Source organism: Papio anubis, chromosome 12, assembly GCF_008728515.1.
Source record: "Papio anubis isolate 15944 chromosome 12, Panubis1.0, whole genome shotgun sequence".
Taxonomy (NCBI): Eukaryota; Metazoa; Chordata; class Mammalia; order Primates; family Cercopithecidae; genus Papio; species Papio anubis.
This window is the reverse complement of record NC_044987.1, coordinates 57299288-57315262: the sequence shown is the minus strand read 5'-3', so window position 1 is coordinate 57315262 and position 15975 is coordinate 57299288. Positions and strand designations below refer to the sequence as shown.

Genomic DNA, 15975 nt, shown 5'->3' with positions numbered 1-15975 from the left:
AGTCTACTTTAAGCATTTTAAATAGTTCTTGGAGAAGCAACAACTCTTTTTGCAGTCATAGTTTTGATAACCAAACACGATGGCATCAACAAGTTCAGGAACAAACTGACCAGCTCTTACTAAGCATATACCTTAGCCATTTGGGACAGAAGTGCAAAGGAGTAGCTAACCAGCTACGTGCATTAAAACTTATCCTGAGCATCAGATAATACATTTTACAGAAACAATGGAATATTGTTAGTCTAGTAAGTCACTTAGTAGGAGGGAATTTAAGAGAACTTACATAGTACTTCTTTTCTACACCAAAATTTCATCAATGATAGCACTTACTCAAGAGTCAGCTATATCTTGCCACTAGATTTTATAAACTTCATTATCCTTAACTCAATGCTTTGAAATGTCTTATTGTCTTCTCAGGTCACTCTGGCCACGCACAAAGAATTTCATGCTAATTTTTTTTTCATTTGTTTAATTTCAGTGGTAGGAATGGGATCCTGGTGCTTCCACATGACTCTGAAATATGAAATGCAGGTTAGTAATGATGAAATTGACAAATGCTTATTTCTCTTAATTCAGAAGTACTTCAGATTTGAGAAAAGAGCACATAACTATGGCTAAAAGATGGGATTTGTAATCTCTGGAGTTTTTTTTACTTCAAGTCTGAGGATCCAAACTAAGTGAAGTAAAGAAATAAGCAGGTGAGTCCATAAAGAAAACAAGTATAAATAGTATAGGGCTTTTTGACCATCTCTGTGCAGGCATATACAATTGAGAGCAGCATTAGAGAGCAGTCACATGGGGACATCTTAAAAAGACACAATCAGTTCACCAGAACAATACATTCTTATTCTGAGATACCTGCATTCTTTCATGTTTCTATGGCATCCATTTGAATGGTCTGAGTCCCTCTAGGTAGCAAGACTTTAGAGCAAGCTTGTCCAACCTGTGAGCCACATGTGACCCAGGATGGCTTTGAATGCAGCCCAATACAAATTCGTAAACTTTCTAAAAACATTCTGAGGTCTTTTTGCAATTTATTAATTAATTAATTTATTTATTTTATTTATTTTTTTTGAGACGGAGTCTAGCTCTGTCTCCCAGGCTGGAGTGCAGTGGCCGGATCTCGACTCACTGCAAGCTCTGCCTCCCGGGTTTACGCCATTCTCCTGCCTCAGCCTCCCGAGTAGCTGGGACTACAGGTGCCTGCCACCTCGCCCGGCTAGTTTTTTTATTTTTTAGTAGAGACGGGGTTTCACCGTGTTAGCCAGGATGGTCTCGATCTCCTGACCTCGTGATCTGCCCGTCTCGGCCTCCCAAAGTGCTGGGATTACAGGCTTGAGCCACCGCACCCGGCCTATTTTTATTTTTATTTTTCATTTTTTTGAGTCGAAGTTTTGCTCTTATTGCCCAGGCTGGAGTGCAGTGGTGCGATCTCGGCTCGTTGCAACCTCTGCCTCCCAGGTTCAAGCAATTCTCCTGCCTCAGCCTCCCAAGTAGCTAGGACTACATGCACCTACCACCAAGCCCGGCTAATTTTTTGGATTTTTAGTAGAGATGGGGTTTCACCATGTTGGCCAGGCTGGTCTCGAACTCCTGACCTCGGGTGATCCGCCTGCCTCAGCCTCCCAAAATGCTGGGATTACAGGCATGAGCCACCGCACCCGGCCGTTAGTGTTAATTTTATGTGTGACTCTGGGAAGCCAAAAGATTGGACACCCCTGCAGAGCTAGCCAAGGATTTTTAGTTTCCATCCTTACTCAGAGGAGGGCATATATGTCGTCAAGTCCTTAGTCTTTTGATCTCTTGATTTCCCATCACTAATCCAGAAACTTCTAGAACAGTAGAACAAATAAAATCTGAGCTACATTTGTAATTTAAATTTTTCTAGTAGCTACATTGGAAAAAACTACACAGAAATGGGTGAAAATAATAGTATATTTTATTTGGCCAGGCATGGTGGCTCACGCCTGTAATCCCAGCACTTTGAGAGGCCAAGGTGGGTGGATCACGAGGTCAGGAGATCGAGACCATCCTGGCCAACATGGTGAAACCCCGTCTCTACTAAAAATACAAAAATTAGCTGGGTGTGGTGGTGTGCGTCTGTAATCCCAGCTACCCGGGAAGCTGACGCAGGAGAATCTCTTGAACCTGGGAGGCAGAAATCGCACTGAGCCAAGATCGCGCCATTGCACTCCAGGCTGACGACAGAGCGAGACTCCGTCTCGAATAATAATAATAATATATTTTATTTAACCCAGTATATCTAAAATATTATATATATAATCAATATAAAAAAGTATGAATAAAGTATTTCATATTCTTAAATCTGGTTATATTTTATACCTGCAATATATTTTTAGTTAAGATTAGGCTTATTTCAAGTGCTCAGTAGCCACATTGGAGTGTCAAAACCTGAGTGTGGCTTATAGGATAGCCACATGGGGTGGGGACTATCCATCACAGAACACTAGGACCTGAGCCAGTTAAAGAGAGTGTCAACATAGGGGGATAGTCCATTGTAGGGTGTCAGAGCCTAATTAGGAGTGAAGAGGGTATTTGCACATCAAGGCAGCCCAGGGACAGGGTATTAGAGACCAGGGTTGAAGAAGTATCCATGCAAAGGGGACAGCTCAGTGCAGAATAAGGAGGGTGTCCTTATACACTGGGGAGGTCATTTGACATGTGGTTGGAATCTGAGTGGGATGGGGAGAGTGCCACATAGTGGGGACAGCTTTGTGCCATGTTTTGGTACCCTGGGAAGGTGAGGGTGACTTCTACATGGCAGAGTGGCCCACTGCAGGATCTGAGAGCATAAGCAGAGTCGAGAGGCCTTCTAAGTGGAGGTGCAGCAGCAGCCCAGCACCGAGTGTTGGAGCCTGAATTGAGTGAGAAGGGCATTGCTTGGGAAAAGGAGACGTAGCAATGGAAGCCATGTTGCATACAGGGTAATTAATCAAATAAATAAATATACTAAGGAGAATGGGAGCCAGGTTTCTTACTGTTAGAGAACAAAGTCGCAAACATGGAAAAGATGAAAACTAGAATGAACTCTGTGGTGACAAATTGAAATTGGAGTTAACAGTGCAAACTCATATGTTCAATACATACATATGTAATAGACATATAGATATGAAAATATGTGATATGCATATGTATTTTGTATATATGTATACATACTTAAATATTTTAATACACACATATGTACATACATTCTCAAGCTCTGTCCATGAGAGGATCTGGGAATGGGGAACTTCAAAGCCAAAGAATATATCTAGCATCCAGATCTTGTTTTCTAAAAATCATTCTTTAAAAGGAACCAGGGCTGATTCCAAGGACTGGGGCAGAAAAAAAAAAAAAAAAGGACAATATCAGCCTAGATCATCTTTTTATGCCAGAAAAAATGGAAAGGCTTAAAAAATTATGGGAATATGTCAAAAGGACACTGAAGCCAACTTGAAGGGGTTCCTGCTTGCCAAATCTGGGACAATTTGAGCATCAAAATAAATGGTAACAGGTTATAATAGTTATAACCCGATGAGTAATATGGGAAATCTGAGTCCATTCTAAGATAATAAATGATGTATTAAATGAAATAATGCATGAGTATAAGTAAATGAAGAAAAAGTTTGATGTTGAAGAGTATATTTATATAGTTTCAAAGTACCTTTCCACCAAGTACTTAAAAAGAGGAGAAAGAATACCTTTACAGTGGAGAAGCCTAGTGGGAAACACCTTAATCAAGCAACCTAATCATCACTAATGGGACAAATCAAAATTATATGTGTTAATGGAAAAACTAAACCTTGTCAAATATTTTTATTTTATATTATTATTTTTAATTTTTATTATTATTTTTTTTGAGATGGAGTTTCGCCTTTGTCACTTAGGCTGGCATGCAGTGGTGCGATCTTGGCTTACGGTAACCTCTGCCTCCCAGGTTCAAGTGATTCTCCTGCCTCAGCCTCCCGAGTAGCTGGGGTTACAGGCGTGCACCACCATGCCCGGCTTATTTTTTTTCTTTTTTTTGAGATGGAGTCTCACTCTGTTGCCCAGAGCGACACTGGAGTGCAGTGGCGTGATCTCGGCTCACTGCAACCTCTGCCTCCCAGGGTCAAGCCATTCTCCTGCCTGAGCCTCCTGAGTAGCTGGGGTTATAGGCACCCGCCACCACACCTCGCTAATTTTTGTATTTTTAGTAGAGACGGGGTTTCACCACATTGGCCAAGCTGGTCTTGAACTCCTGACCTAAGGTGATCCACCCACCTAGCCTCCCAAAGAGCTGGGATTACAGGCGTGAGCCACTGCGCCCGGCCTGTCAAATATTTTTTAAAGGCTTATTCTGAGCCAGTATTAGTGACCATGGCATGGTGTGATACTGGTGGACTGGGGGAAGTCCCCAAACACCAGTGGACCTCTATCCTAGCCAATGTCTAGGCTCTTGATACCATCACAAGAATGAATTCAAGGACAAGTTGAAAAATAATAAAAGTAAAGAAATTTATTGCAAAGAAAAAAGGTAAGAAAAAGGAGTGCAGATGTACTTGAGAGAATGTCATGCAGTGGGGTTTGGGGCTGCTACCTTTATGTGTTTCTCTAACCAAGGAATGGAATATTCATGAAAATTCCTGGAAAAAGGTAGAGATTCATCAGAACTGTGGTGCCACCCATTTTTATATCAAATATAGGTATTCCTGGAACTGTCATAGTGAGGGAGAAGAAAAGGAAAAATTAGTTAGGTAAACAGTTAAGGCTGGTCCTCAGAAAAAGCTGCCTGCTGGAAAAATCAACAGCTACAGGCAAGATAGTGCAGCTTGGAGAAAAACTCAGACTGTATAAGGTGCCTGCCTGAAAAAATCGCAGCTACAGTGCACCTGCACAGATAAGCCACAGATAAGCAGGCAAGGCAGGAAAAGTCCAGCATAGAAGCCCTTTGTTCTTTGTATGATTAGCGAGCGCCCAGGAAGTGTCCTCCCCCTTTCAGACATGTACACAGTGGGCTCCATGGAAACTTGCACAGGGAGGAGGGGGGCTTACTTTAAACAAACCCACAATTATACAAACAAAAAAAATTCATTTAATGCTTATCTAGAGACATACCCATAACTACATAGATAAAGGGGAGTTATGCACACAGTTTTATAGATAAATTCCTCAAACACAGACATGAGAGCAGTTTCTTATGAAAGCTTTTGAATTCAGCTTTTCTTCTTTTGCTTATTAAACTTTTGCTCCAACCTGATTCTTTGTGTCCATACTCCTTAATTTTCTTGATTGTGAGACTACGAGCTCGGACAACACATTAGACAACGAGACCAGTGACCCTGACCTGTTTCAGCATGCTGCTGGGTTTGTGATTTAGTATGTTAATGAGCACATAATGAGGTCCTAGGTGAAACCTAGGTCAAATCCAGTGACATGTTGGATCCAATCGGTCTTAGCCAGCTTGGTTCACACCCTGTTTTTCAGGATCTTACCAGCCCAAAGACTCTAAGTCATATGAAATTGCTGCCTGGAATTTCTTCTCCACCCTATATTATTCCTATCTCAGGACAATACAGTCTCAGGAGTTCCTTTGATTTCCTTGTCATATGATGCTATACTAAAGTCAGGTTGAAAAGTAAGCCACATTATAGCGGGTTAAGGAAAGAAACCTGTTTAATAAGATCTTATGGTTTGCAGGGTGTAACTTAACTCAGCTTGCATGGCTACCTTGCACCTCTTACCATGATTATAATTTGGTAATGACTATTTATTGCCAAAATCTGTTTTGTCAGTCTTATGATCTCTGTTTTAACCTTAATCCTGGGCAGTTATGCCTAAACTCCAAAAGGGTGAGGATTGTAACAAGGCATGTTGGACCTCCTTTCATCATGGCTAAAAATTCAGTTTTCATGTTTCTCTGGGGTCCCCTTGGCCAAGAGCTGTCCATCTAGTCAGTTGGAGGGCTTAGAACTTTATTTTTGGTTTACATATGCCACCTAGTAGGATGCAGTAACAAGAAAAATATCATCACTTCTCTGATACTCTTGCCAAAGATGTGTAATCTAAATTTAATATTATGAAAACATCAGACAAAACCAAATTGAAGGACATTATATAAAACATCTGGCCTATCATCTTCAAAAGTATGATAGTCATAAAATTCAAAGACTGATGAAGTGTTCTAGATAAAAGGAGATAAAAAGACCTGACAGCTAAATACAGTGTACGTGTGTGTGTGTGTTCATATTTGTATTTATGATACTGAGGCACTTAAACTTGAATGAGGTCTGCAGATTACGTGTAGTAATAAATAAATGTTAATTATTGATTTTGTTGGTAGTATTGTAGATATGTAGGTGAGTTTTTTTTTTTAAGGTATAACTTATATACCATAAAGTTCACCCTTTTTTTTCACCCCATCATACAACAGTAAAAATTCACCCTTCTGAAGTGTACAAGTCAGTAGTTTTATGTATGTTCACAGATTGTGGAGCCATTGCCACTATCTAATCCCACAACATTTCATCATCCCAAAGAGAAAACCATGCCCATTAGCAGCCACTCCCTATTACTCCCTCCAACGACCCCTGACAATCACTGTCTTCCTGTATAGATTTGCCCATTCTGGACATTTCATATCAATGGAATCATATAATGTGTGGCCTTTTATGTCTGGTTTCTTTAATTTAGCATGTTTTCACACAGTTCATCTATGCTGTAGCAAGAAGTACTTAATTTTTTTACCTAAATAATATTACATTGTATGGATATACCACATTCATTTATCCACTTATCAATTAATGGAAATTTAGGTTGTTCCCATGTTTTAAGTATTATGAATAATGTTGCTGTGAACTTTTGTGTACAAGTTGTGTTGTAGGAAAGTTTACGTTTTTCCCCAAAGGCTCAATGATTTGAGTCTATAAAACAAACTGATAGGCCGAGCACGATGGCTCATGCCTGTAATCCCAGCACTTTGGGAGGCCGAGGTGGGTAGATCATGAGGTCAAGAGATCAAGACCATCCTGGCCAACATGGTGGAACCCTGTCCCTACTAAAAATATAAACATTAGCTGGGTGTGGTGGCATGCGCCCGCAGTCCCAGCTACTGGGGAGGCTGAGGCAGGAGAATCACTTGAACCCAGGAGGCAGAGATTGCAGTGAGCCAAGATTGCACCACTGCACTCCTCCTGGTGATAGAGCAAGACTCCATCTAAAAAAAAAAAAACAAAACCGATGATAGATTGATTAACAAGAAAAAGGGCATACAGGTCTTATTAACATGTGTATGGGCATGGCATACAAAATATGAAAAACTCAAATGGTCAGAAGATTGATACTTTTATACCATCTTGAGGTCACACAAAGAATAGGGGCTTGGAGCTTGGCAAAACAGGTTATGGTAACAAGACAGGTTATAAGAGGGAGAGAAGAGGAAAGGCCTGGCTAGCAAAGGCAGCCTTGTTACATGGATGAAACTTCATGGGTAGCAGCTCTCAGAAAGAACAGATGGTAGCCTTTGGTAAATATTTCTGTCAGACCTTTAAAGGTGTCAGATTCTCAGTTAATCTTTCCTAGATCCAGATGAAGGGGTGAAGGGTGGTTCAAAGAAAGCCTGTTTGCATCTGTTATTTACTTGACTTTATTTCCTCTACAGATGCACATCTCCTCTAGAAAAGACAGCTTTTTAGCTGTTCTTTGGTTTCTAGTCCCTCTGAATCGCTGTCCCAAAATATATGAAAGAAATATATTTGGGGGTGAAATATTTTTAGTTTCCCTCATTGTGGATGTATGTTTTCAGTTTTCTTAGACCAACACTTAGGAGTGGAATTGCTGGGTCATTTAACCTTTTGAGGAGCTGCCAGGCTGTTTTTCAAAGTGGCTGCACCATTTACATCCCCACCAGCGACTTCTCCATATCATTGCCAATACTTGTTACTGTTTATCTTTTTAGTATAGCCATCTTGTGGGTATGAAGTAGTTTCTCCCATTGTGACTTTGATTTGCATTTCCTTAATGACTAATGTTAAACATTTTTTCATGTGCTTATTGACACCATTTGTATATCTTCATAGTAGAAATGTCTGTTGATATCCTTTACCTATTTTTAAAATAGCTGTAGTTGTATTTTTCTTATTGAGTTGTAAGACTTCTTTCTGTATTCTATATTCTAGATACTAGCCTCTGGATACAGATATGATTTGCAAATATTTTCTTCTGTGACTTTTCTTTTCACTTTCTTTTTTTTTAACATCAATTAAATTACACTTATTTAAATATCCTCATCAAAACACATCTTATGAAGCATCTTTTCTGTGATACCCTGATCTGTTCCAGATCCGCTCTGTGCTGCTGTTTTCTGACACCAGTTTCTGCCAGTGCCCTCCAGTGAGGAGCCCCCAACTGGGAATTCTGAGGGTGCGTGTGTCTCCCTCGAGGCTTCCTGAAGCAGGGGCACGACACCTCCTCCATGTGCCAGGGGGTGAAGGTCTGAATAGTGTCAGGGGTTGGGGGGAACCCTTGTGTCATTGCTGCTCCCTACTGCTGTCCAGAGTCCTTTGCAAACTGCTGACCCCTTCCCAAAGTGGCAACAATCTGAGGGTCTGACACCCACAGTGGTGTGTGTGGGACCCCCAAGGTGCCCCATAGTAACTGATGGTTCCTATCCCCATCTCTGGACTTCTGGGCTTCCAGTGCATCCCAAATGTTCCTTTGTCATGACAGTGATGCCACAGGCTCTCAGACGATCTAGGCACTGTTCTTGAAGCCCCATAAGTGAGGCCAGGCCTGTGGAGCAGAGCAGCTGCCCAGGTGACAGCCATGATGGGGCCTCTCAAACCAGGAAAGGCAGGAAACAGATTCCCCTGAAGTTGGCCCCTTGATTTCAGCCTGGTGAGAGCCATTCTGGACTTCTGACCTCCACAACTGTCATCAGCTTGTGCCATTTTGCATCACTGCATTTATGGTGACTTGTTACAGCAGCCTTGAGATACCCCCTATGCCCGAAGTCTGTGGTGTCACTGCTTCAGCCTGGCCCTGCTTCTGCTGGGACTGCTGCAGTAGCCTGGTGAGCCTCGGTGGCTGTCAGACTTTTTATCTGAGAACCCCGGGGGTGCTCGCTCTGTGGTGGTCATGATCTTGGTCCTCAAAGGGACGGACATGTCCATACCTCATGCCTGTCCACACCCTCAGCTCCTCCACCCAGCTCCAGGGAAGCATGAGCACCCAGCTCAGGGTTGGGTGCTACTCCCTTCCTGCCCCTAGCAGGCCCCCTACAGATGCCGAGTTCTACCATGTGGGACACAGGCAAGCAGACCCTTGCCAGGCTTAGAGCATGGATGGCCTGTCGCATCTTTTCACTTTCTTAGTAGTGTCCTTTGATGCAAAAAAAAAGTTTTCAGTTCTACCGAAGTGCATTTTATCTGTGTGTGTGTGTGGTTTTTTTCCTTTTGTTGCTTATGTTTTTGGTATCATAGCTAAAAAACTATTGCCTAATGCAAGGTCGTGAAGATTTCTATCTGTGTTTTTGTCTAAGAGTATAGGTCTTACATTTAGGTCTTGGTCAATTTTGAGTTAATTATTTATGTGGTGTGAGGTAGGGGTCTGGCTTCATTTTTTAGTACTTGGATATCTAATTGTCCCAAAACCATTTGTTGAAAAGACTGTTCTTTCCTTATTAAGTTGTCTTAACACTCTGACTGAAAATCAACTGGTCATAAATGTGTGAGTTTATCAGCTCTCAATTCTATTCTATTGACTTATATATCTATTCTTATGCTATTACCACATAGCCTTGATTACTGCAGATTTGTAGTAAGTTTTGAAATTGGAGAGTGTGAGTATTCCAAGTTTGTTGTTCTTTATTGAGATTGTTTTAGCTACTCTGGGTCCCTTGCATTTTCATATGAATTTTAGGATCAGCTTGTCAATTTCTGCAAAAAGGTAGATGGAACAGGTTTTCACCATGTTGGCCAGGCTGCTGTTCTACATCTTCTTACTTAACTTTGAAATAGGGCTTGACACCATATGGGTCATAGCAGCTAGGTGGCATTCTTACTTTTATTGTTTCTGGATAAAGATCAGTCTTAGTAAAAGTAAGAGCTATCAGTGATATAGTTGGTTATAGCTTACTAAAAAGAAAAAAATCTTTCAATTACTTTAGTGTGTACCATTAACTTTGAGAGAGGTATCAGGAAGTAGAAGTCAGATATGAACTGCTTTAAATTGTGGCTCCACCACTTAAAAGTATCTCAGGATCCTTAGGGTGAAGGAGTGGCACATACAATGAAACCTGAAAAATATCCAGAAGTGATTAAGGTAAAGGGGGACTGGGGGAAGAAGAGAAGCTTAAGTAGAAGAAACAGCATATGCAAAGGTCTTGTGGTAGGAAAGAAATGTGAAGAACTGAAAGCCGAACATTGTTGAAACTTAATTAGTGAAGAAGAGAAGGGATATAAATTTTTACTGTTGTATGAAGGGGTGAAAAAAAAAGGGGTGAATTTTATGGTATGTAAGTTATATCTTAAAAAAAAAAACTCACCTACATAACCACAATACTACCAACAAAATCAATAATTAACATTGATTTATTACTACATGTAATCCACAGACCTCATTCAAGCTGAGATCATGCCATTGCACTCCAGCCTGGGTGACAGAGCAAGACTCTGTCTCAAAAATAAATAAATAAAAAATTAGTGACTAAAAATAGTTAACTTGCACAAATGCTATTATTTTCATAATTCTGATAATTTACCAGAATACATCATTCACTTTACATAAGCTCTCTTCCTACCTCCTAGAATGCCTTTCTTCACCACCCCATTTCATTTCATTCCTGCCATCACTTTCTTTGGCTTTTGTGTGCTCCTTTTGTTGGAACCCTTACTCTATGCTTTCATTCCCTTAACCTCTAATTAGAATGTGAACTCCTTGAAGGCAGTAACTGTGTCTTATAATTGTATCCTCAGCTCTTAACACATTACTTGGCACATAGTGGACATTTTATTAATTAAAGAATTAATTAAATGTATATCTAGTGATAAATAAACTCTGTAAGATTGGTATCTACAACACCTAGCTTAGTGTCTAGTTTGCAGTTTAACACATAATGGCTGTAATTATTATTACTACTATTATTATCACTGCTAATAATAATAGTAAATGTTATTTCTCAAAGATATACTTTACTTGGATTAATAAAATTATTTCCCTGGCCATTAATACCTCTTCTTATGTATGTTAGTAGTCACTTTATCCATTTAAGGTGATATAGGAAGGATGGAAATGCAAAAGAATACTGATAGGACCTATGGACCTACAGATGATGGACATCATTTTTTTCTGGAGGTGCAATATCATAGTTTGTAATACCAGATGATATGAGCAGCGCAATGACAAGTCTGCCCTCCAGGAATAGTGAGTCAGGTACCCTGCTTAGGTATGTACATTAGAACACTTGGATAATAACCTTGTTTGTTCAAAAACAGTAAACTACACAGACATACTCAGAGTAAATTTGATGATAAATACATAAAAAGAATTAGTAAAAGAAATGAAATAAGAGCTGAAACCTTTTTTTTTTTTTTTTTTTTTTTTGAGACAGGATCTTGCTGTGTTGCCCGGCTGGAGTGCAGTGGTGCAATCATGGCTCACTGCAGCCTCGACCTCTCAGGCTCAAGCGATCTTTCGCCTCAGCCTCCCAAGTAGCTGGGACTACAGGCACATGCCACTACCATGCCCTGCTGATTTTTTTTTTTTTAAGTTTTTGTAGAGACAGGGTATTACTGTGTTACTCTGGCTGATCTCAAACTCCCAAGTTCAAGCGATCTTCCAACCTTGGCCTCTCAGAGTGCTGGGATTACAGGTGTGAGCCTCTGTACCTAATCTAAGAGCTGAAAATCTTAATCATTTTGATATCTTATTTTGATTTGCATAATAATTGCTGCTCCATGATATTCAAGCCTGTTATCTTTCTTTGTTTCTTACAGCTACTGGATGAACTCCCAATGATATACAGCTGTTGCATATTTGTGTACTGCATGTAAGTACTTTTAAAATTTCATTGTTTGATATATTTAAAAATTTATATTTACCTCATAGTGAATTAATATAACTGATACATTTATGTTACTAGAATATTATAATAGTGTAGAAGATTATAAATTTTAAATAGAGTATAATTTCTGGAAAGTTATAATAATGTTGTTTATTAACTTTTGTGATCTCAAAACCCTGTAGCCAATTTAGATAGAATCTAAATAGCTTAAATTGCATAATTTGCCTTTCCCAAGTGAATAATGTGTACAAATTTAGATAAAGATTTTCATATTATGCCATAAAAGTTTTCAGATAAAGTTTCTGTATTCTACAATATGGTTTAACAAGAAGCTTACCAGAAAAGTGAGGTACACTTCTAGTTGTATAGTGATCGTGTCAACTTAATCTCCTTTTTGTTTGAAGTTATCTTTTAAATAGACACTTGTTTTCTTATTCTAAGGTAGACTAAATGCTCTCAAGAATATACTTATTTTGATTGATTATTTACAAATATGGAAACAGTTTACAGGCCATTCCCAATCCAAAGTTCTCTTACTGTATTATATTCTCTTTACTTTATTATCAAGTTAATTTGCATTTTCTGAATGTCAGGGAAAAAATCAATCTTGTAAGATAAAAATGATTATGATAGTAACATTAATAAATGCCAATATTTATCTACTTTGTACTGTGCTAGGCACTGTATAATGCCATCTCTAATTCTCAACAACTATGCAAGATAAATGGGTATTGTCCCCATTTTATAGACAAGGAAGTAAGGCACAGAGAAATGTAGTAACTTGTCTATGGACAAAAACAGAGCCTGATTTAAAAGCATACCAGCCAGGCCACTGTCCAGGTAAACAGTCTCTAAGGAACACTGAAATATCCCTGGAAATATATCATGATGGAGAAAATTACAATGATCATAATTCCTCTCAAGGAGAGGTTGGGAGAACACTTTGATAGGCTGCCTGGGTATGTGGAAGAAGTGTGGAAGTGGGACCCTTCCTGTACTGCATGATCAAATAATGTGCCTTCTAAGGAGGGTGGGTGAGGTTAGCTATAGGTCTTCTATTTGAGTAAGTTAGGGTATGCAGGTTTGGGCTCTAGCTAAGTCACTGGGAACATGAGAGGAAAGCCGCCTTCACCCATTATCCTGCAGCATCAGCCTTCTTTAAACGTTGGACAAGTATGTTAAGAATATGTGTTTGGAGGGGGAAAAAATTACTAGCTTATGTAGGGACCCACATGCCTGAGTCAGGCCCTAGTAACAAGGCTTTTGAGGGCAGCAGCAGCCCAGTTAGAGCAGCCACTGCAAAGATGCTGGCTGCAGCAGAGGAGGCAGAGCTGGCGGGGGCAGGAAACAGGTGGGAACCCCGTCCCCTACTGAGTCGGTGGAGCAGGAGCCCCACACTCCTGGGCACAGCTGCAGCTGCCCAGCCACAGCTCTGGACCTGGGCATCCCTGTGCTCTTGGAGTTCCAGGAAGCCCCTTCCCCTGCAGGCTTGAAAGTGCCTGCTCCCACTGCCTGGCCTCTCTCCGCTCCCAGCACCCACTCCAGGACAGAGCAAAGCTGTGACCGAGGCCAGGTGCTATCATAACCTGGCAAGGTGTGCATGTGCTTGGGGTGGTGCTGACATGCCAGCCCCCTGCCACCTCAGCCCCCTCTGGACTTTGGGCACCAACAAGCATTGGAGGGAGGCTGAGGTGGGGAACGAGGGCAGCTTGGCATGGGCCTGCAGGCACCCCTCTGCAAGAACAGCCTGGGCAATTGGGCCATACATTGATGGCAGCAGGAGGCAGACAGGCTCCTGGGCAGCAAGGGGCAGTCCCCAGTGAAGCTATGCCTTCAAGCCGGGGACGGCCTGAAGCCTGGAGGCCAGGCTGTCAGTTACAGGTGGAGTCTGTGGCCTACAGTGATAACTTATAGTGCTTTTTCCAAGCCCTCCCATGGCCGTCTATGGATCAGTCAGAACTCACTTCCTCCCTTCTAAGCTCATAAAAACCCCAGACCCAGCCAGACTCACACAGATGACTGGAGAATCCACCTGTGGATAGGAGCTACCCACTCTGGGTCTCCTCTCCACTGAGAGCTGGACATTCGTTGGGATGACCTGCCTGCAGATAGGAGCTACCCACTTTGGGTCTCCCAAGAACTGTTCTGTCACTCAATAAAGCTCCTCTCCACCTTGCTTATCCTTCAGTTGTCCACATACCTCATTCTTCCTGGATGCAGGACAAGAACTTAGGACCTGCCAAATGGTGGACTGAAAGAGATGTAACACAAACAGGGCTGAAACATATCCCTCTCCCACACTTGCCACGTTGCAGGCGATGAGAAGGAGAGAGGAGCCGTGGTGCTTCGGAGAGCCCAGACCTAGGGGCTCTGTGAGCCAGGGCTGTGACACCCTTTTTGGGGCTTGGTGGTTTCTGGCATCTCCAAGTTTCCAGGCACCAAGCATTCCCCTTGTCCAGATGTGGGTGCCCACAGTGGAAGATGCTTATGGTGTATCTGATCAAACCACAGGCTTACATGGAGACAGTGCCTTTGCTGGCTTCTGAAGCTGCCCGCCCTGCTACAACAGCCAGTGTGCCTGGCTGTGCACAGTGATCAGACCCCAAGCTTGCCCATTCACACACCTCTCACTGCTCCATGCCTGGCTTCCCCTTAGCAGGCATGGGATCCAGGCTGTTAGCATGAGCCAAGTGCAGCCTGCCAGACCGAGTGGGCAGAACGAGCCCAGTGGGCCAGAACAAAACTCTGGCAAAGGTGCCACCAGCCACAGAGGTTTCCGGCTAGAAGAGCAACACCCTAAGGATCCTGAGACACTTTTAAGTGGTGGAGCCACAATTTAAAGCAGTTCATATCTGACTTCTACTTCCTGATACCTCTCTCAAAGTTAATGGTACACACTAAAGTAATTGAAAGGTTTTTTTTCTTTTATTTTTAGTTAGCTATAACCAACTATATCACTATTGGCTCTTACCTTTACTAAGACTGATCTTTATCCAGAAACAATAAAAGTAAGAATGCCCATCTAGCTGCTATGACCCATATGGCATCAAGCCCTATTTCGAAGTTAGGTACAAAGATATAGAACAGCAACCTGGCCAACATGGTGAAAACCTGTCTCTAGTAAAAATACAAAAAATTAACCAGGTGTGGTGATGTGTGTCTGTAGTCCCAGCTACTTGAGAGGCTGAGGTGGGAGAATCGCTTGAAACCAGGAGGCAGAGGCTGCAGTGAGCTGAGATGGCACCACTACACTAGCTTGGGTGACAGAGTGAGACCCTGTCCCCCCATAAAAAAAAAGATGTAGAACGGGGATCAGAAAACTTTTTCTGTAAAGGGCCAGATGGTAAATATTTTAGGCTTTGTGGGACAGGAGTCTCTGTTGCAGCTCTTCAACTCTGCTGCTGTAGCTTGGAAGCTGCAACATATAATATGTAAATAAATTAATATGACTCATTTGTTCCAGTAAAATTTTATTTTAAAAAACAGGTTTAGCTGGGCACAGTGCTCACACATGTAATCCCAACACTTTTGGAGGCCAAGGTGGGAGGATCGCTTGAGCCCAGGAGTTCAAGATAAGCCTAGGCAACATAGGGAGACCTCGTCTCTACAAAAATTAAAAAATTAGCCAGGCATGGTAGTGTATGCCTATAATCCCAGCTACTTGGGAGGCTGAGGTGGGAGAATCACATGGGCCCAGGAGGTTGAGGCTGCAGTGAACCATGATTGTGCCACTGCACTTCAGCCTGGGCAACAGAGGGAGACCCTGTCTCAAGAAAAACAAAAAACAATACCAAACTAACAAAAAAACAGGCTCAGGCCAAGAGATTGGCCTTGATCCATAGTTTATCACCTTGTTCTAAAAAAATAAGGTAAACTCCTTTAATAACATATTTTAAAAACTATTCTGATGTTTATATACCTTTAGGAGAAGATAT

The 15975-nt window shown here is 41.5% G+C and overlaps 1 protein-coding gene across 5 annotated transcripts in view; it reads left to right on the top strand.

The window, feature by feature from the left end:
- Positions 1–15975, top strand: part of ACER3 (alkaline ceramidase 3) — a 162623-nt gene that overhangs the window by 100177 nt on the left and 46471 nt on the right. For 4 of the 5 annotated variants that reach the window (XM_017948779.2, XM_031653093.1, XM_017948781.3 and 1 more), the window contains 2 exons: positions 479–531; positions 11973–12025. In XM_017948779.2, the coding sequence (XP_017804268.1) occupies positions 479–531; positions 11973–12025 (106 nt within the window). The remainder of the gene's footprint in view (positions 1–478; positions 532–11972; positions 12026–15975) is intronic. The other variant, XM_017948783.2, reaches the window with a different exon arrangement.